At 43.5% G+C, this 25,227-nt stretch overlaps 1 protein-coding gene across 1 annotated transcript in view; it reads left to right on the top strand.

The window, feature by feature from the left end:
* Positions 1-25,227, top strand: part of KCNQ3 (potassium voltage-gated channel subfamily Q member 3) — a 55,587-nt gene that overhangs the window by 17,997 nt on the left and 12,363 nt on the right. Inside the window, exons 8-12 of the mRNA XM_006021992.2 lie at positions 154-248; positions 3,578-3,604; positions 20,089-20,276; positions 21,307-21,409; positions 23,377-23,508. Of these exons, the coding sequence (XP_006022054.1) occupies positions 154-248; positions 3,578-3,604; positions 20,089-20,276; positions 21,307-21,409; positions 23,377-23,508 (545 nt within the window). The remainder of the gene's footprint in view (positions 1-153; positions 249-3,577; positions 3,605-20,088; positions 20,277-21,306; positions 21,410-23,376; positions 23,509-25,227) is intronic.

Raw genomic sequence — 25,227 nt, 5'->3', positions numbered from 1 at the left:
GCTATAAAATAATCCAATACAGAAACTCACTTCTCATGTGCTCTGTCCTTTTCATTGAAAGAAAGTGGAAGATTAACTAGCTACATTCACTTTTAAGCAAAAGTAAACCTTGTTTTTCCAAATACTAACAATATCTCTTTTTGTGTTACTCAGGCTGCCTGGAGATACTATGCTACTAACCCTAACAGGATTGATTTAGTCGCTACCTGGAGGTTTTATGAATCAGTTGTATCGTTTCCATTTTTCAGGTAAGTCTGTAGAATCCCAGACCGGACAGGGGATGTGAAATGTATGTGGATAAGTCAGTGATTTTTCCATGTTGCTGGTGTAAATCAAGGGAGCGTCATCAGTCGCAGTTTAGAGTGGAGTTTTAGATCAAAGGACTTCTGATGTACAAGCTAGTTTCCATGTCAGTCTTCTGTTGCTCGCCAATTTACCTTTTTATTGTTCTACTGCAAATCATTTAATGTACATTGATCTCTTGATATTGAGGATGGTAATGCAGTTCCCTAGAGGCCAGAAAGATAATTGTAAAGTCTTATCGGTGTTGATAAGTAGGTACTTATCACTGGGGAAACGGTCTTACATTTCTGTTTTCAAATTAGCAGTCTTTTCTCCTGGCTCTCATCAAAGATTGGGGTCTGTAATCTTTATTACATAGTAAAAGTGCTACTGACAGGGTTGGAGAACTGGATTTTCATATAGAAGAGATTACGTCAATAAAATAGCAACATTCTTTGGAAATGAATATGCAAAAATAACGTTAGAAATTGAATTAATGTGCAGCAGTAATGAAAAAAGCAAGTGTAAAAGCACCACCCTTTTTTTGCAATTTATAGTGCATTTCACAAGCTGCTGCAAAGCTATGTAGTTGTAAAGTTCAGCAAAGTGGGTATGAATATGTTAGCGTGTGAACATATACAAACATACAACACACAAGCATGCACGCACACATTTTGCCAGTCTATGACAGTCTAATTCCTGAATGTCTCCCAAATTCTATTTATCTAGTTTATATTGGCCAAAACAGTTTTATTTTCATTAGCCTTTCAGAGGCACTACAATTATGGGAAAGTAAGCTGGATCCTGTTCTGTTTTGACTATTCTGGAAGCTGTCTACTGAAGAACTCGTTTCACATTTCAGAGTCTGAGTTTAGTTTGCTGAGCCAGCAATTAGAAAACCAGTTTTGGTTTTGTAAGATGGGTACCTTTGATGCTGAAATCATGTAGAGAGAATGCCTGTGGAATATCCAAGTTCCATTTTAGCTTGTCTCCTAATTTCTAACTTTGATGTGGACCTCAAATTCACTGAGCTTATGAGCCAGAAAAAGATGTCAGCTTAAGTAGACATATTATAGATTTTGCATATAATGTTTCCTTTTCAGAAGAAAAGATGTTCAATAAGTCTATAAAGATGTTCTTTTTGGACTCCACCCCAGCACGGTAGATTCCCTTATTTTAGAGGCTATTCAATAGAAATGACTAGGTGGAAAGAGCAAGATTGGCTTCCTATGAACACATTAAAATAGACTGAACTGGGAGAGAAGTTTGTTTTAAAGAGACGTGGTTGATATGCAATGCTAATGAAAATAATAATTAAGGTCAAAGCAACTGACTTGGAAGCCATACCAGAACGGAGTGCTGTTCTTCTTAAATTCTTGTACTGAACCTATCACAGCGATGTTGACCTCGACCTCAACTAAGCAAAAGAGAGTGGGAGATTTATGCTTACCTATTTAAAGGAAGGTCTGTAATGTATGTGTCCTTTAGACATTATCTAGAGGCATTAAAATAAATCTTCCCTTTAGAAAATTGTCCCAATTAGGCAAACAGGTAGCACTGCAAGCATTAGTTAAGTGGACTCTGGTTAGTTAAGTGGACTCTGATTAATGTATGCAAACTCATCTATCTATCTATCTATCTATCTATCTATCTATCTATCTATCTATCTCTATAGATGACCATGACCATACACTGGTCATGGAAAGCTCTGGTCATGGAAAACTCCCACCTGGAAGTCTCCCAATTAAAAGACTCAGACTCTACAATGCTGACCCTAAAAAAAGGCTACCTATTTGAACCTAACAGAAGGGTTTAGACATCTATCTATCGATCTATCTATCTCATGGATCGATCAATGGATGGATCGATGGATCAATGGATGGATGTCTAAACCCTTCTGTTAGGGTCAAATAGGTAGCCTTTTTTTAGGGGTCAGCGTTGTAGAGTCTGAGTCTTTTAATTGGGAGACTTCCAGGTGGGAGCTTTCTTTCTTTTTCTTTCCTTTTTTTTTTCTTTTGCCTTCTGACTATTTGATCTTCTAGCATCCGTTTTGAGCATAGTTGCCAAGGCCACCGTGCTTAAGATGTAGGCCTGAGGTACCTTGTGCCTCAGTTGCCCTTCCTATAAAGTGAGAACAATGCTCTTTCCTTAGTTTATGATTTATAAATTAAAAGGTCCATAACCTTGCTAAACATTATAGTTATGGTCCACTTCGTATACCTGGGTAGAAGCTAGGGCTTGGTGGCACCTTAGAGACTAACTACTAAAGAGAAGCATGAGATTTCATAGGCAACAACCTGCTTTGTCAGGTGCTACAAATCTTTCTAACACGGCTAACCTCCTTTGTTTCTATACCTAGCAATGTGCTGTTGCTTCTACTCTGGACACCTTTTAAAACAATTGTTTTTATTACTGATTTCAGCGACATTCTGTGTACTTAAAATACCAGTAGTGCTTGTAATGTCTAGAAGAGAAGCCTAAATACTTCAGACGTGATTGGGGTATTTCAGATGTGCTGGTAAACAGCGGCAGGTATCATTCTCCCAGTATTTCTGAAAATCAGTTGGGAGACAGCATATATTTTTCCTTCTCAACTTGTTGGTTTCAAATGTGAAACAAATCACATTTCCAGTAGTGAAAGAATAACTCACAATTTTATGTCATCTCAAAATCTTTCTTTAGGATTGGCCATGAATATATTGCAAACTTAATATTCAAGAAGGAAAAATACTCAGAAGTCTTTATTTAGGGCTTAGGTAATTTCTCTGCTTTTCTTACCCGCCCTGCTACTCCAGACAAACTTCTGATACTCTTCACTAACATAGTCAAACTGGTTCCCAAGGGGTTGTTGACCTCAGCTTCTCGTTCAGTGTGTGACGTCTCAGCTGTCTCATTAGAGCAGTTGAATATTGTGAGTTTGGACTCAGTGGTGGAGTTGCTAGTTTTTTCATCCATTTAAGTTTAGATGGGCGATAACTAGTCTCAAATAAAATTTCCAACTTAACAGGTGCTCTGCAGGTCATTGGAACCTGTTCAGGAGACCTGTCTGCTCATTTGAGGGCTGGAAGCTAGGGGGTTACAGACTGATTTCAGGAGCTCACATCTACCTTCCTTTTTATGGCTAGTTAGGGAGGAATTGCTACAGCTCTTTTCTGCTGTGATGCAGGGTCACCGAATAGAAAGGGCAAGACCCTGCTCTACAGCATTTCCAGCAAAAAAACCCATTCTGAATTTAACACCCACTTTTTCTCTCCTTGCTTTTTCCTATTGCTTTCGCTTTTCTGTCCTCTAAAAGAAAGGAGCAATTGGATGGCACTGCGAGGTATGTAACTGTCACTATTATCATTGCTTTAATGAAATTGTTGAAGGATGAGTTATAGTTCACGTTTTACCTGTATGCTTACATGCCATGAACTGAATACGCTACTTAAAATAATGAATAGATAAATATTAAATAAAACAATTTGCCCATCTTATGTTCCATTTGATATCTTTATTCTTTTATTTAATAATGAGTCCAAGATGCAAACATCTAAGGTACTGCTGACTGTAATAAGTCTAAAAACTGCTTGTCTACAAAGAAGACCTAAGTAGACTTGTGTTACACTCCACAGTCACAGCTCAGTCATAATTGGGGCATTCATCTTGTGACTGGGAGAATTTGAGGGGTCTCAATATTTTAGCATTGATGGATAAGCTCTGAGCAAAGCAATATCTTGTCATCGTGGATCAGGACTGTTGAAATTCACTGTGTTCACACGCTTTTGGAGAACAAGTGTGATATGTTGTTAGGATGGAAATTCAGGATAACCAAGCTCTTTGGCAGTCCTAAAAAGAGCGTCCCGCTGATCCCAGGGTCTTTTCTAAAACTCTCAGGGGTCAGTGGAAAGACTGCCCTTCATTTTGGTGGACAATGGGACAGCCCCGATGTGAAGCAAAGCTAGTTTCTTCAACACCGGTGTACGGTCATGATATTAGAGAGTCACACTATGTCCCAGAGGTCACTCCCAGTTAAACAGCAGCTCCTTAAAGACACTGATAAACCACAAGTACACTAGGCAAACATTTTCCAAAGCACCTGTCAATTTGACGCTGAGGCTTAGATTTCTAAAGCTGCTCGACCGTCACTGATACCCATAGGTCTTACTGAAGTTCAGCTGGCAGCAAGATCCTCAGAGGACTTGGGTGCCCTGGTGAACCTTTTCTAACTTGAATAAATAATTAAATATTCTTTGGTCCAAAGAATGAGATAGTGCGGGATCATTTGTGTGTGAATGTGACTTTATAGCTCAGCGGTTTAGACGTTGGCTCAGGAAGAGGTGATCTGGGTTGCAGTCTATGCCTCGGGGAATATTTAAGTCCATTCTGCAATGTGGTTGAGAGATCCCCACCCAGATTAGCTTGTGGTTTGAACACACTCCTGGGTGGTGAGTGAGGGGGGTCCAAGTCCTCTCAGGCACAGGAGGGGTTTACTTTTCAGTGTCCTGCATCCTCACTAGCTCTATTCACTTAGCTACTGGAGGAAAGGGTGCCCCTGCCATCTCAATCATCCGCGAGATACCAGGCTATGAATCCTGATGGAGATACGGCTTAAGGAAGCACCAACTACCTTGGCACTGTCCAGATTCTGGCCATTTGGGGTACGCTTAGCTGCAGAAATGTAGAAAATTTTACTAGCAGAAACTTAGGTGGCTGGACTCTAAGCACTGCAGGCACCTCCATGATCAGGTCAGAGCTGAGCAGTGGTTTTGAGGGTCTGAATTTTGGGTGGCGGCATCACAACTGACAGTTAGGCACCTCAAGTCTTTTTGTGAATCTAGACCTAGGTTTCTCAGGGTATGTCTATACCACGTCAGCGTGGTGCCAGAGATGCTGTGTTGAGACCCGCCGTGCCAGCTCTGCACACACGCTACCTCCCAAACTGGCAGCAGCACAGCGCTGTGCCTGTCCCTCTGTGCCTGCACTGCTCGGGCCTTCAGGACTGAGCCAAGCACAAAGGCAGCTATGAAGTTTGTGGCTTGGGAGGATGCAGCATGCTGGGTCAGTATAGACTTCTCCTTTAACTCACAGGCATGATTTGAAAGTTGCACCTGGGGATGCCTTTTTTCTCTGGGCAGTGAATTATCCTTGCTTTGAAAGGCAGGATAATGACTGATTTGTCATTTGTTACTGCCAGGCAGCTTATAGAAATGGGGACTGGGTCAAAGCAGTTAAACACTCTCCAAAGTAGACTGGTAGGTGGCCATGGCTGTTGTTGGTTTTGGTTGTTAATTGTTCTTTTTTATTACAATTTGTGCAATCCAAAATGCTAAGTTGCTCTTCTTCCTAATTAGATTTAATAAAGAGGATAGTACATTTCCCCTATAATATTCCTTTGGAACAAGTGGAAAATCAAGTCATGCTTTCCTAGTACAGTCAGCACATTCTGTCTCCAGTTCCTGGCACCGGTAAAACTCTTACTGGGAAAGTGGTAGCAACAGTGCTGATTTGGATGTTGGAGAGCAAGTGAGTAGGAGTCAATCCACAGCTCCCCCAGGGGGAATACATCATAATGCAACTACTTTATAAATTAAAGCAGAGGCCTTGCTTTATGGTGAGCTCATATATGGCCCCAGCTTTGCCACTATTGAAGTCGAGAGCAAAGCTCTGTAGGATTTCAGTGGCATTAGGATTGGGCCCCCTGACATCATCTCAGCGTCACCTTCCTCTCATTTTCATGAAAAGAGGAACTTGAGTCAGGCTGAGGAGTGTGTAAGCTGAGACCCCTGGGATCTAGGATAGGATAGCAGTTTGATTTGACTCTGTGGATAGACTATTTGAGGAAGCCCCGGGATAGTGACGGAGTGGGACGGTCCAATACACTATGGAGGATGCCTGGAATATAGTGAGAGAAGGTTGATATACTTTTATAAAGTGGCATCCCAAAATGTTACTGGATTTGACCTTCCCCTTAGGTTAAAACTAGGCAGTTATGTGGAATGGTTGGATGAAGAGCAGATCTGGCTGTGATTTAAGTCTCAGACCCATGGTGGTCGTTCCTGATGCGGTCAGATTGCTTGGATGCACATTGCTATTGCTGCTATATTCAGAACAGTTCCTCCGCCCTGTAGTTTATGCATCTACACGGTCCAGGATGAGCCTTAATCTTTATTCGTTAGTCAGGATTTCACCAGGTCAGAGCTTCATGCCAGAAGTCCTGCTCACTTGCTTTGCCTTCCTTAGCACCTGAAGTACTGAGTTTTTAGTAACTGGTGAGCATGTTGTCACACAGCATTTTTGCTCTAGAAAGAAGCATTCACTTCCTCCCTCCCCTTTTTCCTGCGCAGCCTAGCTCCGTCAGGATGCTCTGCAGGGCCTCTTCCTTCCCCAAGAGCACGCCCCCATGGGGACAGCACTCTGGGGTGCATTTGCAGTTGACGTTCTGTATCCCCTTCAACTGGCATTTATTCATTTGACAAATGTTTTCAAAACCATCTGCTAATGCTCTGTGGGTTTCTGCTATAGGTAACGCACCCTTTATTTTGTCCCCGTGTTTTCTCTCTGTATGAGTGGACCCGATTTTCAGAAGGATGTTCTACTGAGATCAGCTAGAGCTGTGGATACTCAGCATCTCTGCAAATAAGCCCTGTAGCTATCATGGATAGGTCTAACAGGACATGTCCGCATTGCCTTAATGCCACCACGAGGCACACAACATACACTCCACCTTGAAACACCTGTGTACCTGCCTTTATGTGGCACTGCACGTGTACATGTTCTCTGTGCTCATAGAGGACAGGACTAGGGGCAAAAGCCACAAGCTACCCCGGAAAAGTTGTGGAATCCCCATCCCTAGGAAGTTTCAAGGGCAGATTAAACATCTGGCTGAGATGGCTTAGTCAGGAATGCTCCTGTCTTAAGCAAGGAGCTGGACTACATGATCCCTTCCAGTCCTACTTTCCTATGATCCTGTGAAAAGAGCTTTCCCCACAAAGGTGTCACCCACGTTAGCAGGCAGCAGACATGTCGTGGGTGTCGCGTGCCCCACAGAGGTATGCCCTGGCATGTGGCTGAAGTGGTGGAGACCAGCTCATAGAGTTTTTAACTTGCCCAGTCTATACTCAAAGTCAGTAAGATTTCTGGCTAACTAGGGAGCATTGTCCAGTGGCTGGACTGTGGGGTTGGCTCTCACCAGACCCAGGCTCTTTCCCAGGTTTTATCACCGCGTGACTGTGAACAGATCACTTCTATTTTCGTATTTCCATAAAAGAGTTGATAATAATCATGCCTCTGTGGCACGTGTTTTGAGGTCCTTGGATGACAAGAACTATGTAGGTTTCCTTATTATGTCATTATACAAGATTGAATATAATGCAGTGTATTTTTGTGTTGCCAGTAATAATAAGATAACAAAAATAAAATGAAGCTTTGTGAAGAGAGTTGGGAAATGGCTCTGTCAGCACTTCCTATTAATGGACCTTGAGAAAATAGAAAGGGGTAAAAAGTCGATCTCTGAATGCACACTACATTAAATACAAATGAAGGGCAGTTTCCATTCTTTCTCATGCAGCTTTTCATGGATAACCATTAACCTCTCATCTTAATAACTTCTTCTTCACTTTACAGTAATGTCATGTTTAGTAGGGAGTCATTCTTTGGATCAAGCCTCACCAGAAAACTTAGGTATATACCTTCAAGTAATAACTGAGCCTTTCTCTTTTCATATATGCTGCATGCCATCCTCTGCCTGCACTTTTTTTTACCATGGTAGTTCATCTAACAAAAAAGGGGGGGGGGGTGAGGGAGGAAAGCTAATATCTAGTACATAATTTGGCAATATTTGAAACGGGGTAAGGGAGGTCAAGTGGCCTGAAACATAAAGCATTGTCCTGGGGCTCAAGAAACTTGAGTTCTGCTCCTGGCTTTGTCGATGGCCTGCAGTTTGCCTGCTCTGCTTCAGTTTGCCCCATGTATAACATGGGAATAATGATACAATCTCCTCTGTAAAGCACTTTAAGATCTACTGAGGAAAAAGATCATACAAGACCAACATCTTGTTGCTGTATATCTACCGTCTTGTCTTATCCAATGTGAGTAATTTTGCATATGAGTTCAATGAGACTACATACTTGTGGGTGTATTTGCAGAGCCCCAAAGTCTTGGGTCAGATTCAGCAAGGTCCCTAACCATGTACCACTCCTTTAAGAATATAAGTTAAACATGCTTAAGCACCCTGCTGTACTGTGGCCGCTGACTGTAAGCACTTATATACTGCCTTCCTGCAAATGGACAGTGGGTGCCATTGAATGTAGATAATATTCAGAATAGGTGCTTAGATGCATCATTATAGAAATTGTTTTTTTTTCCCTAAACTGTAACTCGTATTTTTATCCCCCCCCACAATATTTTCATATCATTCTGCTGTAACTCATTGCCATCATTCTCTCTCCATTCCCCAAGCATAATAAAATAATCTGTAGACAACTTACCCTTTTTTTTTACTTCCTCAACACCTCCCAAAACAGCTTAGTGTCTTGCAGGGTGATTGGTCCATAGGGCACAAATGAAGGGTTTGTAAGGTAGTAGCTTTGTGCATGAATGAAAGGGAAAGGGAGTCGGCAGTGTGAGTCGGCAGTGTGACATGAGTCAGCAGTGTGACGAAGCCATCAGAAAAGCCAATGGCACTTTATCGTGCATCAGCAGATGCATGACGAATAGATCCAAGGAGGTGATACTTCCCCTCTATCGGGCGCTGGTCAGACCGCAGTTGGAGTACTGCGTGCAGTTCTGGGCACCGCACTTCAAGAGGGATGCGGATAACCTGGAGAGGGTCCAGAGAAGGGCCACTTGTATGGTTAAGGGCCTGCAGACCAAGCCCTACGAGGAGAGACTAGAGAACCTGGACCTTTTCAGCCTCCGCAAGAGAAGGTTGAGAGGCGACCTTGTGGCTGCCTATAAGTTCATCACGGGGGCACAGAAGGGAATTGGTGAGTATTTACTCACCAAGGCGCCCCCGGGGGTTACAAGAAATAATGGCCACAAGCTAGCAGAGAGCAGATTCAGACTGGACATTAGGAAGAACTTCTTCACAGTTAGAGTGGCCAAGGCCTGGAACGGGCTCCCAAGGGAGGTGGTGCTCTCCCCCTACCCTGGGGGTCTTCAAGAGGAGGTTAGATAAGCATCTAGCTGGGGTCATCTAGACCCAGCACTCTTTCCTGCCTATGCAGGGGGTCGGACTCGATGATCTATTGAGGTCCCTTCCGACCCTAACATCTGTGAATCTATGAATCTATGAATGAGGTTGCTCTGTAGAAGCCGAGATACCAAGAGGATGAGGGACTTACTATAACTGCTAGTAGGAGCCCAAAGAAGTCATTCGTATTTCCAAAGTTAGAAGCCTACAAATTTGGGCAGAAGGGTCACCATTCTGCTCCTGGCTCCTCCACTGTAGATGTGATTTATCAATGGCAGAAGTTATAGCTAATGGTTCTAAGGCTGAGCATAGGTTTTCTTCTAAATTTGGCCTTCTGTAGAGTACAGCGATTCTTAACTTCTGGAAAGGGGAGGGTTGATTGGCTAATGTTTGAAGTGCTTTGGAAACCTAAAGCATGAGTTACATGCAACGATCACAAAGACAATATATAGAATGCCTTCATCTACGGTGCACTGGATGGATTTATGGAGGTTAGGATTTTCAGTGTTGGCCCATTGATGTCAATAGCCTGTTGCTTTCAGTCGGAAAGAGTCAGGGAAAAGCTGAATAACACTACAAATCTTACCCTGTTGTCTCTCTACTATAACAGGTTTGATTCCTCAGGTCTAAACTCACTCATATAACTACAAATGCTAATGTAGTAAAAAGTGGAGAAAAGCATGGATGCTTTTGGGCTCCTTTGCCTTGAGGCAACCAAAGAATTTAGAAAAGAAGACTGCAAAAATGATTTAAAACATAAATTAAAATATCCTTTGTGGGGGCAAGAGGGATGATTCTAAATATAAGGGACAGAATTCAGTTAGCCACCATTCAGGAGCAACTCTATTTTTCTTCTTGCATAAGTACAGTTGGCTAGACAAAAAGCACAGAGGAGAGTGCCTGACTTGCATGACGGGATGACAGTGCATTATTCTCTTGCATGATAGATTCTGGAGCTGTTTTTCTAGTTCAGTGGTTCCCACTCTTTGGGCAAGTGTAAAATAGCTGCAGCAGCAATCTTTACTTCCCCCTATATCTAGCAACCAAATTTTGCTCTCAGATACTCCAGTGGAGGTTGAAAGCAAGAATAGGATAGAATATTTCCTCTACTTCTGAATTAAACACTGGGTCTTTTGTGCTAAGCTTCTCTATACTACATCTGCCTACCTCCCATGCAGCCATAGGTCAAATGTCCACATTGGGCATGAGATGTTCCCTACTTGGGACTCTGCTTCTTTGCCTGAGGTCAATGTTTAGAACAGATCAGATCTTGTTGAAAATTAGAATATGTATAGAAATGAGTAGGAGGTAGGCAGTGCTCATGTGTCCGGGCTAGTAAGAGAAGAGGTTTTACACATTCATCATTAAGGTCCTGATCTTTTAACCACATCAGGCACAAGAGTTGCAATGACATTTATTAGGAGTTCCCCGCCCACCAAATCAGGCTTTCAATTTAGGGAGCAACTTGCAGCACGACAGCCATCTGAGGGGAAAGAGAGCTTCCCAAATCCCCTGAATTACCAGCAGATTTAAATCTATTAGTAGGTGGGAACCACTGCCCTAGTCATGATCATGAAGAACGGTGTGATTTCCGCATGCCTTAATACTTTGATACTCCCCATGCGCATGCTGTTTTCATGAAGGAGATTGTGTAATAAGATCAATGTTTCCAAGGCCTTTTTTTTAATAGATCCACAGTTTATCAGCTGGAACTGAGAATGTTGCCCACTGTTTTTCTGAAGACAGTTAACCAAGTTTATCAAGAAATTTGGAGCCCTTTAGTACACGATGGACTATGCAGATTGAGTGGCATTTCTGTCGGAGAGAACTCGCAAATGGTTTCCTGAATATTGTACTGCTGTACCTACCGCGCTTTCCAGTATTTGCGTTGTAACTGTAGTCTTTTACCATGAGTCTGGCTATTAGGAGGGGGATTCTTCATCAGCATTTCACTTGCCACGTCTAAAATACTGGGGAAAGAAGCAAAATGGAGAACTTAACAATAAACTTCAGGGGCAGTATTCCGCTTATAAATTCATGTGCCTCAAAGGTGGAACGTTTCCCTTGAAGGAGATCTGGAAAGCATTTTGGATTATATTACTTAACATAAATAAAAAACCAAAAACTTTTATGGACATGTGCAGTTGGGATTATCTTAGCGAACAGGCAGCTCAGTGTGCTGAGTGAAAGGGAATATTTTGATACAGGGATTCCTAGCCTGAAACTTAAAAGCAATCCTGAGATAAGTCTTCTGATTTCTTTGTAGGATGGTTCTGTCCCAATATACTTCCATTTTTTTACGGTAACACTCTTGTAGACTCATGCAGGATCACTAGTGCTTCCTGCTGCTCTATTAAGGAAGGTGGTGGCTCTTAGGAGTTCATTGAACACAACTCTGAGAGTCTAAAGGTCCAGCCCCAACATTTACCTCTTTCCATAGCTTTGAATAGATAATGTTTCTGACTGCATACTGTTGATAATAATAGAGTTTTTGTCTTTATTAAAAGGGATTCCCAATTTACAGTGTACACTATTCTAATTGTAATGTGTTCATTTTGGAGAGTTGAAAGAAGTCCATCCAGTATCTGCATAGGCCTGAGGAGTGAAGCAGGGGGAGACCTAAGGCCATATATAACGAACATGCAGCTCATGCCCACATCCAAAGCAGTTTCCCTCCTCCCCTTGAGACCTCCATGGACATTAAAGGAAGTACTCCACTCTCACTCCCTGCCGTAGGCTACTTCAGCAGCCAGCACCCAGGAAAACACTCAGTCTGACTAAATCAAAATTAAAAAGTTCTGGAAACCAGACCAACTCAAACCAAGAGTGGGCAGTTGAGTACCCCTGTGCCTTAAGAACATCTCAGGCTGAGTTTTCTTGTTTGGATCCATCTTTATTGAAACCTTCAGTTGAGAGCTCAGGCCCCTGAATTCTTCAAATTAGGCAGCAAAAACCTTATTCAGGTGTCTGAACTTGTGGTCAGGTTTTCAGAACACCTGAGTATGCAAGCTCATGGGATCTGCATGTGCTTTGTACCATTTGAACCAAGGCCAGTTATCCAGATTCCTAACTTCACTCACCATATTTCAACATTTTGATCCCTGTTGCTACTGCAAAGCCTTGCTTGCATAGCTGGATCTTAAGACATTTGTTCTCTACGTCAAAACTGTCCAAAATCTTCTTCCTTCTTACCTCTCCATGGTCACTCAGCCTATGCAGGAAGGTAACACTCTTCCTGCATTTTCAACCCCACCTCTGTGCCATCTTTTATTTGTTCCCTATTCACAAACTCCTCCTTGTAGGGGACTGCTATGATGCCATCCTCTTCTTTATATCCCTTCTCTATGCAGACTTGGTGCTTCAAAAAAAGAGTTATGAAACAGCTTAAAAATATCCCAACTTGTAGCAATTTCTTCCTTTTTGCGGAATCATAGGCTGTTATTGTGACTAGACAACTGGATGTTACCAGTTATTAAACAGGGTTAATGGATTCAACTATAGTCTATCCTAACTTTACCCTAATACCTGGTCCCTTCATAGAATCATAGAAAATTAGGGTTGGAAGGGACCTTGTCCAACCTCCTGCTCAACGCAGGACCATCCCCAACTAGATCATCCTAGCCAAGGCTTTGTCTAGCCGGGTCTTAAAAACCTCCAAGGATGGAGAGTCCACCACCAGTCTGATTAACTTGTGCCAATGTTTTACTACCCTCCTAGTGAGAAAATGTTTCCTAATTTCTAACCTAACTTCCCTTGCTGCAACTTGAGCCCATTGCTCCTTGTTCGGTCATCTTCCACTGCTGAGAGCACTCCAGCTCCATCCTCTTTTGAACTCCCCTTCAGGTAGTTGAAGGCTGCTATTGAATCCCCCCTCTGTCATCTCTAATCTAGACTGAATAAGCCCAGTTCCCTCAGCCTTTCCTCAGAAGTCATGTGCTCCCAAAACATTTTTGTTGCTCTTTGCTGGACTCTCTCCAATTCGTCCACATCCTTTCTGTAGCGGGGGGCCCAAAACTGAACACACTACTCCAGATGTGGCCTCACCAGTGCTGAATAGAGGGGACTAATCACTGCCTGTGATCTGCTGGCAATGCTCCTACTGATGCAGCCCAGTATGCGTGTTAGCCTTCTTGGCAACAGAGGCACACTGTTGGCTAATATTCAGCTTCATGTCCACTGTAACCCCCAGGTCCTTTTCTGCCGAGCTGCTGCCCAGCCAGTCAGCCCCCAGCCTGTACTGGTACATGGGCTTGCTCTGTCCTAATTGCAAGACTTTGCACTTGTCCTTGTTGAACCTCATGAGATTCCTTTTGGCTCAGTCCTCCACTATGAATCCTAGCCCTACCCTCCAGCGTATCTACTATTCCCCCCAGCTTGGTATCACCTGCAGACTTGCTGAGGATGCCCTTTATGCCAGTTTCCATTGATGAAGACATTGAACAAAACCAGCCCCTGGACTGACCCCTGGGGCACTCCACTTAATACCAGCTGCCAACTGGCATTGGTTACTACTCTGAGCTCAATGCTCCAGCCAGTTTTCTATCCACCTTACAGTCCATTCATCTAGCCTGTACTTCCTTAGCTTGCCTGTGAGAATGTTGTGGGAGACCATATTAAAGCTTTGCTAAAATCAGAATATATCACATCCACCAGTCTCCCTGCATCCACAGAGCCTGTCACCTTGTCATAGAAGACAATCATATTTGTCAGGCATGACTTTCCTTTGGTGAATCCATGCTGACTGCTCCCAATCACCTCCACGTGCTTAGAAATGGATTCCCTGAGGATCTGCTCCATGATTTTTCCAGGGACTGAGGTGAGGCTGACTGGTCTGTAGCTCCCTGGATCTTCCTTTTTCCCTTTCTTAAATATGGGCACTATGTTTGCCCTTTTCCCATCATCCAGGACCTCCCCTGATTGCCATGAATTTTCAAAGATGATGCCCAGTGACTCTGCAATCTCATCAGTCAACTCCCTCAGCACCCTTGGGTGCATCCCATGGAGCCCCATGAACTTGTACACATCCAGCTTTTCTAAATAGTCCCTAACCTGTTCTTTTGCCACTGTTGGCTGCTCCCCTCCTCCCCAACTGTGCTGCCTACCTGGAGTAGTCTCAGAGCTGACCTTGCCTGTGCAGACTGAGGCAAAAAAGGCATTGAGTGCTTCAGCCTTTTCTATATCCCCTATCACAAGGTTGCCTCCCCCATTTAGTAAAGGACCCACACTTTCCCTGACCCTCCTCTTGCTACTGACATACTTGTGGAAACCCTTCTTGTTACCCTTCACATCCCTTGCTAGCTGCATCTCCAGTTGCACTTGGCTTTCTTGATTTCATCCCTGCATGCCCAGTCAGTGCTTTTATACTCCTCCCTATATATTTGTCCAAGTTTCCACTTCCTATAAGCTTCCTTTTTGGGACTCTTACTGAAGAGTTCCCTGCTAAGCCGAGCTGGTCTTCTGCCATACTTGCTAGTCCTCCTGCACACTGGGATGGTTTGTTCCTGCACTCTCAGTAAGACTTCTTTAAAGTACAGCTGGCTCTCCTGGACTCGCCTCCCCATCAGACCGGCTTCCCAGGGGATTCTGCCCATGAGTTCCCTGAGCAAGTTGAAGTCTGCTTTTCTGAAGGCCAGGGTCCTTACTCTGCTGCTTTCCATCCTTCCTTTCCTCAGGATCCTGAACTCAGTGATCTCATGGTCACTGCTGCCCAAGTTGTCATTCACTACCACATTCCCCATCAATTCTTTCCTATTTGTGAACAGAAGGTCAAGAAGAGCACGGCCCCTAGTTAGGTTCTTCAACACTTGCACCAGGAAGTTGTCCCCAACTCTCCAAAAACTTCCTGGCTTGCCAGTGCACTGCTGTATTGCCCTCCCAGCAGATGTCAGGGTGATTGGAGTCCCCCATGGGAACCAGGGCTTATGATTGTGAAATTTCTGCTAGCTGTCTGAAGAAAGCCTCATCCACCACTTCCTCCTGGTCTGGTGGTCTATAGTAGACCTCCACTGTGACATCACCCTTGTTGCTGTCTCCTCTAACCTTAATCCAGAGACTTTAAACAGGCCTATCTCCAGTTTCATACTGGAGCTCTGAGCAATCAAATGGCTCTTTTACATCATTTGTAACTTTTCCTCCTCCTCTTCCCTGCCTGTCCTTCCTGAACGGTTTATACCCATCCAGGACAGTGCTCCAGTCATGCAGGTTAGCCCACCGAGTCTGTATTATTCCAATCACGTCATGGTTCATTGACTGTGCAAGGACTTTCAGTTCTTCCTGCTTGTTTCCCAGGCTCCGTGCATTTGTGTACAGACACCGAGGTAACTAGTTGATTGCTCTGATTTCTCAGGAAGTATGAGACCACCTCCCCTGTTGCCCCTTCCTGCTTGCTCTTCTTCCAGGTCTCCTGCTTCCCCACTTACCTCAGGGCTTCGTTATCTATCTCCTGGCAGACCTAGTTTAAAGCCCTCCTCACTAGGTTAGTGAGCCTGTCTTTGAAGATGCTCTTCCCTCTCTTTGTCAGGTGGATCCCATCTCTTCCCAGCAATCCCCTTGATGACCCCTTCACGTGGCTGCCTGCTGCAGGCAGATGCGCTCAATTTGTAGAAGTACATGATCAAAATGGGACCTTCTGAGAACACGGGTTCTAGTCCCACTACTTCCCTAGTCCAAAAAAAGAGGGGAGGCTGTGCCCCATACAGGATTTCAGACATCTTCAGTTCATTCATTGAGACAGGTTTGGATCTCAGCCTTCTCATCTATTTCTTTCCTAGATCCTATGAACTGTGTGGCAGTTCTCATCTTGCAAGACACTTATTTGCAGGTGGCAATCCACACAGTTCAAAGCAAATGTGTGTCCTTCACATGTAACAGCCACCACAACCAGTTCTCACTGGCCCCAGCCGTGTTTACCTAGTGCCCGGTGGTCTTGAGACTCAATGTATACCCTTGGCATAACAGCCATTAGATCTCAGATCATTCTTTTTGTCTGGTTACCAAAGATGTTCAAAAGGTCAATTTGCTCTTTGTCTGGTTCCTGAGTCTCAAAACTTACTTGAGAAAAGTCACACATTACCTTTTCTCACTCAGTATAACATATAGGAGCAAGTTTGGAGTCTGTATCAGCCAGGCCATAACTTTCTCAGGAGAAATTTAGCATGATGGCTCAGCTCATTACAAGCCTCTGCTCCTAGCCAAAGATCTCCTTTCACTGGATCACGTAGCAGCTTGCACTGGTGTACTCCATGTGTGAGATTATGCTGTTGCTCCTTTTCAAAGGGAATGATCCATTTATTTCTACTGGAGAAGGAATCACTCCTTGCTTGTGACTTGAATATAGTATTGATGTCCTACCAGAACTCCCTTTTTGAACCTTCATCATTCTATTCTGCGGCACCTTCCTCTGCAGAGTTGCCTTTCCAGGGGCTATAACTTATGCCTGTAGAACGAGTAGCAGTCTTTGATGACAGATTAGTTTTACAGGGTCAGTTATGCTTGTACACACATGTGAAATTTCTGCCCCAGACAAGTTGACATATTCATCCACATCAATTTATACACTTCCCTGAACTTCTTCCATCTAAATGAGACTAATTTAATAATCTGGAAATACTGACAGCCTTGCCATTCTACCTGTCTAGAAGAAAACTCTTTTTAAAAATGGCACAGCCTTTTCATAATGTTTAGTGGTAAATCTGATGGCTGGATACCTCTGCCCCCAAAATACATTCAAATCTCTTATTCTGTGATAAAATTTCCTCTTTAGAGGAAACCTAGGTGCCGGGTAACATCTCTATCATATCTTGTATCCCTATCTCAGAAATTCATAGGGCTGCTGAATGGAGCTCTACAATATTCTTATATTTTACTAAACACGAGTCCTTCCAGCCAGCTTCTAGATCAGATGCCCAGTTTGGAAGAACAGTCCTATAATCTTTATTTCAGTAGGTTGGTAACAGCTGATCAAATGCATGCGGTTGGATGAGCGTAGACAAAGGCCTGAAGAAGAAAGATGATATTTTACTCACCTTGCAGTAAATGGAGGTCTTCAAGGCAGCCTTCTCCATGCAGATCCTATGACCTGCCCTTCTTCCTCAGTGCTATAGATTCCTTCTGCATTGTATTGAACTATGTGGCAGTTGGGGCTGCTTTCCCCTATGTGCCCTCCATGGATAAGGGTAGCAGTGAAGGCATACAGTGCATACATATAGTCTCCAAGCAAGACTGCTAACTAAATGATTCAGGGCTCATGTGAATGGGATGCTCATACCTGTAATGGAATCTGTATAGACACCGGAGTCTCAGACAACTTCACTTACGGTGTGGTAGGCAACTTCTGATTTAGTCACCAGCTCTTTTTTGTCTCTGGCAAAATCCACTTTCTGAATGCTTCCCTTGTTATCTGAAGCATTGCTTTTAGACTCTGCAGTGAAATCCAGACATTGATCACCACCGTTCAAGCAAGGCCACACCATACACATTTCAGAAGTCAGTAGGAAATGATCATGTTAACAGAAAAACAGTTGTGTAGCCATTCATTTAAACTCTGCAACATCCTGATATGGATAATGCCACATCCTGATGTAAAAACCCTATCATGGAGTTTCAGTTAGGCTAGCTCCCCCAACTCAGACTGAAATCAGTCCTTGAACCCTTTAAACCAGTCCTGTAATCTGGTTCCAGCAACACAATCTTTCCGTGGGCCCAGCAGTGCAGGCGCAGATGCCCTGGGTTCTCCTGCTCCGCAGGGCTCAGCCGAAAGCAGAAGCAATCCAAAATAAACACATCTGAACTCCAGTCCCAGCAGCACAGCCTTTTCTGGGCCCACACCACAAGCTTTAAAGCCCTAGGTTAATCTGCACCACCGAGCTCAGCAGAAAATATAAAGCAGTCCAGAATGCACGCCCGCAGGCACGGGTTAGTTCTCACCCTGAAATCTTCCTCCTTCCTTGGAGGAGTCCTCGCTTTCCATGCAACCATTCCTCATCCCAAGTCTTTCTCTTCTCACTTCCTCTTCCTGCCTCTTTATTTCCTGTCAGCCAGTCAACTTCCCCTCGTTATTGGTTGATTGCCCTTAGGCGGGCTGGCTAATTGATCCAGGCTGCAAGCCTGCAACCTGTTACAAGCCCTTTCATAGTAGGGTTGAGCCAGTAGGATGGGTGGGCAAAATGGTGGATCTGCCCAGTGGCTGGACTCCATTTCCCATCAGCCCCTGCCTGTGTCACTGCAGCCAGTTTCCATGGAGACCCCAGGAGCAGTGGCACCATGACAGCGTGGGGCCAGGGTTTCCCTGGAGACCAGCCCCAGCAGCATGGGCAGGGCACACGGCTGGGTGGGGAGCTCCTCTGCAGCGGGGGCTGGGAACTTGCAGTGGTGCCAGTGTGGTCCGGAGCCGGGGCAGAGCCACGATCCTCTGCCTGCACACCCCTGCCCGCATGCCACAAGATCCCAGCCCCAGAATAGCTCCCCGCCCTGCCAGTGCTTCTGGGAGTGTCTCCATGGAAACCCTGGCCCCACACTGTCATGGCCCTACCACTGCTGGGGTCTCCATGGAAACCAGCCACAGCAACATGGGCAGGGGCTGCTGGGAAATGGAGTCCACCACAGGCCTGATCTGGCCCACAGGCCACACTTTGCCCGCCCCTGCATTAGGGGACTTCCCCATATATATAACAATTGTACCATAAAAACTAAACACACACATACCCATATATCAAATGATGCATATCATTCAGTTCAATGCTCTGCATTTTTCCACGATCCACCTTATTCTGATTATTCCAGGAAGACATCCCTCTAGTGTTTTTTCAGTGAAAACATGGTGTGGCAGATAATTTTGTGCTGCCATAGGAGTGCTAGTAACTTGTTTGAATATCAGTGTTGTCATCTGGTGCCAGTAAGGTTACCATGAATGCATGCTCCTAGAAAGATAAAATATCGAAAGTCATTACTGTCACAAGAGGGCAAGACGATGGATTATGAGAGAGCTGAAAGGTACTGAAATATTGTAAATGCTCATTTAGGCGAACAGAAGATCATCCCCATAAGTTTTCCAACTGTGGATTGAGTGGAATTGACTGGTGGGTGAGAAGTGGGTGTCCGGGTATACCATGTGCTGAGCAGTTGTGTAGGAAAGAACGTTTTTGTATTCTCCAGTGTTTTGCTGATAACTTATTTTTAGTTCACAGCACATTAGAACTTCTCTCATTCATGGTTGTGCACAAGTTATTCATGTAATAATCTACCACTGACCCAGCACTTAGAGGGCACCGAACTGGAAAAACTAAGGTTCCTTCTCATCGGACAATATTACTAACTAAATTTTGGCATTTGTCTTTTTAATGATGAAGCTAGCACTTCAGACACGTTAATGGAGCAGAAGCAACGTGGTGCATTTGATGGAAATCTTAGTACGGCCGTATAGTAACATGTGCAGCATTTATATTACAGTGCTTATAAAACCTATCAATTCTTAATGAGCTTAGTTGCTGGTGACAAAGATATTGATGTATTCCCATAGCCTCAGCTATCCTAAATAGCTGTTCAAGTTCTGATATATTAAAAGCAACATGAAAGCAAGTTAAAAGTATGTAACTGCATTAAAGGAGGAAAAATGATTCCTTTTGCTTATTTTGTAGCCAAAAGCTGGGTCTCTTGGATCGGGTTCGTGGTACCAATACTAAAGGAAAGCTATTTACCCCTCTGAATGTAGATGCCATTGAAGAAAGTCCTTCTAAAGAGCCTAAGAATGTGGGCTTGAATAATAAGGAACGTTTCCGCACTGCATTCCGAATGAAAGCATACGCTTTTTGGCAAAGCTCAGAAGGTAGCACATCTCTGTTGATTTCTTTTACCCCCTCAAGTTCTTCACTGCCTTCCCATTTTTGTTTGTTTTTCCCCTTCCATCTCTTTTCTGAAGTTTCATGACTTTCAAAATAACATGCTACATCATTAAAAATAATCGGCCATACACAACTACTACATGCCCATACATGGAGAATTTACTAACCATTTGGGGAAGAGCTTGAAAATAATCCCGCATTTGAGCCGAACATCTCTCCACATAAGATGCATGAGTTACTTAAAACTAACAGTGCGCTGTATTGATGTGTGTGCAGTTGAATCCACTTGGAGTGAACGTGGGCATCCGAGAACATGGGGCAGTGAATCTAAGTGCATCTAGGAGGATGTAGTGAGATCTAGTTAACACGGTTTACTTTCTTTCAGTTTCCTAGGATGCATCCACATATGCACTTTAATGCTCTGTAGACTATTTTACTGCACATTAAAGCATCACATAAAAAAAATTACATTATGTGAATGCACAGGAAAATAGTCTGCTGCACATTAAAGCATCACACAAAAAAAATTACATTATGCGAATGCACAGGAAAATAGTCTGCTGCACATCAAGCATCACTAAAAAGTGTGCAAATGTGCTACTGTGTGTTAGTGCAGCCTAACATGCATTCATTTAGTACCTTACATTGGAGATACTAAATTTAGTATGCGTTAGAAAAGGTGCATTAATGCATACGTAGACGTGCCCCCATAGTCTTTATTTAGACTCATGCTAAGCTTACTTAAAAGAATCCTTTATACACTCCCATCAATTCACCAACATGTATGATGCCCATCCCCTCAGGCGTCATGTGTAAGTTTGGTTCATGGAGTCTCAAATGATGTGACTTGCCTGCCAATGGGCCAGAAGAGAGAAGTATAACAAGAAAAGGAGTTTACAGGAGACTACAAGATCATGTAAATTAAAGTAGGGGTCATGTTACTTAGTATCCATCTGATGTAACCTGTACGTTGTGGCCAGATTTTTGCACACATGTGTTTGGCCTGCTTTACAGAGGCAGGAACGGGGGACCCCATGCAAGAAGATAGGGGTGACAGTAATGAATTCCTCATGGAAGATATGATCCCCACTTTGAAAACAGTTATCCGAGCTGTCAGGTATATTTTCTTTTACTGACTTTAATATTTTGTTTTGACTTTACATGTTTAAACTACAGGAGATCGCTACTGCACCACTATTTCTGTGCTGTTCACTGTCATTGGTTCTTTTAAGTGGAGTAGGAGGATAGATAATAGAAAAGAAATAGCCAGAGGTGGTCAAAAGTCTTCTGTTGGAAAACGCAAATTCAGTTAAACCAAACCATTTTGCAGAAACAGAGCAATTTCCCCAAACAGCTGGACCAAAACGATTATGATGCCTCATTACAATCAGGTTTGTTTGTGTTGGGTTATGCAAACTGTCTGTTCATTCTCATTGAGGCGACACACTTTGGTAAGGTTGGAATTTGCATTTTGCAGTTGACCTGGACCTCCTCTCTTTTACTTCTTTGTTTTTACATTTAAATAGACCCAGGACCTACCTTTGGACAGAGTCCAATTTGCAATGAGACACCCAGTGCTTAGCAGTGCAAAAAGTATTCCCTAGGGGCCAAGAGTTAAAGGGCAATTCCATGACTCAATAATACATAGTATGGATCTATGATGAATTAGCTAAGTGACCGCCTCTTCCTCCCCACTCTAAACATTTCTGCACAAATCTTCTCAGGAAATGGCCCTGAAGGTGCATAGGCATCTATTTTCCATGCACTTGTACTCACTGTTGACAGCTGTTTATTTCTCATACCACTGCTGTCATTTTCTATGGAAAATCCACATAGCAGCAGGCATTTGAGTGCTCCAGGACCTGTAGTACATCTTCCACCTGGAGACTCTTCAAGGAGGATGGCCCCATTTCTTGAAACAACCTGGCAGCTAGAGCAGAAAGCCTGATTTCTATGTTCAGAAATTGTTCTTAAGTAATGAGTGTACCAGATCAGTGAACACACAGGGTACCTCACCTAACACTTTGACTCAAAGTTGACTCAGACTTTGATTTTAAATCTGTGTTGTCATGGAAAAGGAAAGTCCACATTGTAAATTATGCTACTGTCCTTTCGGAAGTCTGTCTTTTCATGTATGTTCTTTAACACCACTAATAGCCCTGCTAGTGTATAGTCAAGAAACCTGATGGTTTGTTATTTTTTCTCCTCTAAAGTAAAGTTAGTCCATATTTGCTGAAGCAATAGATTCAAAAGGAAAATTCTCTACACGTGACTTCTTTCACAACTTCTCATATTGCACCTCTCACAAAATGAATGTGTAAGTTCATTCAGCTGCCACAAGTACTTGAAATTTGTGGATGCAAAATTGGGGACCAGTTTGAATCCAGCTAACATGCATGTTTTAGCATCTTTTTACAGATGTATTTATTCATTGTTTTACATCCATTTTTTTCATTGTATCTTGGGTGGACAGTAACCCAATGGTTGCATTGTCTGCATCGTATATACACAGAAAATTAAATTAGCATCTTTCTTTCCTGCCCCATGTCTTGTACAACGCAAATTAATTGGTACAGGTTAAGGTTAGTTAATTTCTGTGCAAGTTAAATCAGATGTAAATCTAATTTTTTTTTCTACACTGTTTACACAGAAATTGAATGTTAACTGGAAGTAATTCATTTATAAGAAGCTTCTTGAGTCCTAATCAAATAATATTGGAAATTGATATGCAAATCAGGCATGAAGTCATTTCATGATACTTTTTACAAATTGTCTACTGTACTTCAGTTGTGCAGCATCTAGATACAGGTCTGATTTTTGTAGACTTTGTCCAAACATGGTGATACTGGAGAAAAGGAAAACTATTATGTATCTTTCAAGGAAAATCTAACCTACTAATGATGCATAGAAAAATACAAAATGTATTTGTAATGAGATGTAGTGTTAGATATTCCCTGCATTTCACTTTTGTTCAATCCTCCATCATCCAAAGAATAGTTATTGGTTGTTTGGTGGGACCTTCATTATAACTGACCATTGTGCAATTTATATTAGAGGCTAGTAATTGTTCTGTTTACTGTGCAGAATACTACAATTTCGTCTCTACAAAAAAAAATTCAAGGAAACTTTGAGGCCTTATGATGTAAAGGATGTGATAGAGCAATATTCAGCAGGGCACCTTGACATGCTTTCCAGAATAAAATACCTTCAGACAAGGTAAGATTGCTCATGGTAAAATTGGGGAACTGTGGCCTCGACAACCTTACGGTCCGATGGCTGGGGAACTGGCTTCGTGGTTGGATCTAGAGAGTGATAGTTGATGGAACCAAGTCGACATGGTGCATGGTGACCAGTGGCATCCCCCAGGGCTCAGTACTTGGACAAGTACTCTTTAATATATTCATAAATGATCTGGATTCGGGCGTCAGAAGCAGACTGGCTAAGTTTGCAGACGACACCAAATTATGGGGAAGTGCAATCACACTAGGGGATGAGCTGACAATTCAGGCCAACATGGACAGGCTCGCAAGGTGGGCAGAGAAAAACCTGATGACATTCAATACAGAGAAATGCAAGGTGCTGCACCTTGGGACAAAAAACCCACATCATGCTTATAGGCTCGGCAGTGGTACACTCACTAGCACCACGACTGAAAGAGATTTGGGGCTCATGATTGACCACCAGATGAACATGAGCCACCAATACAATGCTGCAGCTGGCAAAGCAAATAAAACTGGCTTGCATCTACCGACGCATCTCAATCAAAACCCACACATTTAGTACCATTTAGGTGAGGCATCCTCCTGCTTTACTCAGCCTTGGTGAGGCCATAGCTGGAGTACTGCATCCAATTCTGGGCTCTGCACTTTAGAAAGGATGTGGAGAAGCCTGAAAGAGTCCAGAGGAGAGTCACAGGCGTGATCAGAGGGCAAGAGAACAGGCCTTATGAGGAGAGGCTGAGAGGCATGGGACTCTTCAGCCTGGAGAAGTGAAGGCTCAGGTAGGACTTGGTGTCAGCCTAGAAGTATATAAGGGGTGTGCATCAAGAACTGGGAGAACATCTGTTCACCAGAGCACCCCAAGGGAAAGCAAGGTCTAACGGTCACAAACTGCTGGAAGATCATTTTAGACTGGACATAAGGAAAAACTTCTTTATCGTCCAAGTCGCCAGAGTCTGGAATAGACTCCCCCAAGTCCTGCAAGCACCTACTCTGAATACCTTTAAGAAACACCTGGATGTTTATCTTGCTGGGGTGATCTGACCCCAGCTGACTTCCTGCCCCTTGGGTAGGGGCTGGACCCAATTGATGTTGCAAGGTCCCTTCCAGCCCTAATGTCTATGAAATCAATGAGAACATAAGAAGTGCCAAACTGGGCCAGACCAATGGTTCATCTAGACCAGTGTCTTGTCTCTGCCAGCAGCAGAAGTGGATGTTATACAGGGAGAGCATCAAAACAGGTATCTCTAAGGTTAACTATCCCCTATTCAATACTCTCTCTAGCATCCACCAGATGCCAAAGGAAGCATCCCCAGCCATTCTGTTTAACAGCCATTAATAGATCTATCATTATGAACTTTTCCAGTCCCTGTTTGAACCTGGCTATACTATCTGCTGCCACTACCTCTTGTGGCAATTAGTTTCACAAAGTAATTACTACAGCTATGCAAATCTTTGGGTGCTGATTCAATTTGGAGGAGATTCGGCCTGATTTGGCAGCTGAATTTCTGAATCTGAATTGAATCAGAAGACCAATATCAAGGTCCAAATGGATTCGAAGCTCTCCGAATTGATTCGGAAAAGATTCGGAGATTCAGGCAGTCCCCCCTCGCTGCCACAGGGAGCTGGACCTGCACTCTGCTGGTAAGTGGGGGGGGGGGACTGGAGGAGGGGGAAGAGGACCATGGGGGAACCTCCACCAAGCCCCATCCCCTGC

The sequence above is a fragment of the Alligator sinensis genome, unplaced genomic scaffold (assembly GCF_000455745.1).
Source record: "Alligator sinensis unplaced genomic scaffold, ASM45574v1 scaffold651_1, whole genome shotgun sequence".
In the NCBI taxonomy this organism is placed as follows: domain Eukaryota; kingdom Metazoa; phylum Chordata; order Crocodylia; family Alligatoridae; genus Alligator; species Alligator sinensis.
Note: the sequence above shows the minus strand (reverse complement) of the source record. Positions and strands in the feature narration are given on the sequence as shown.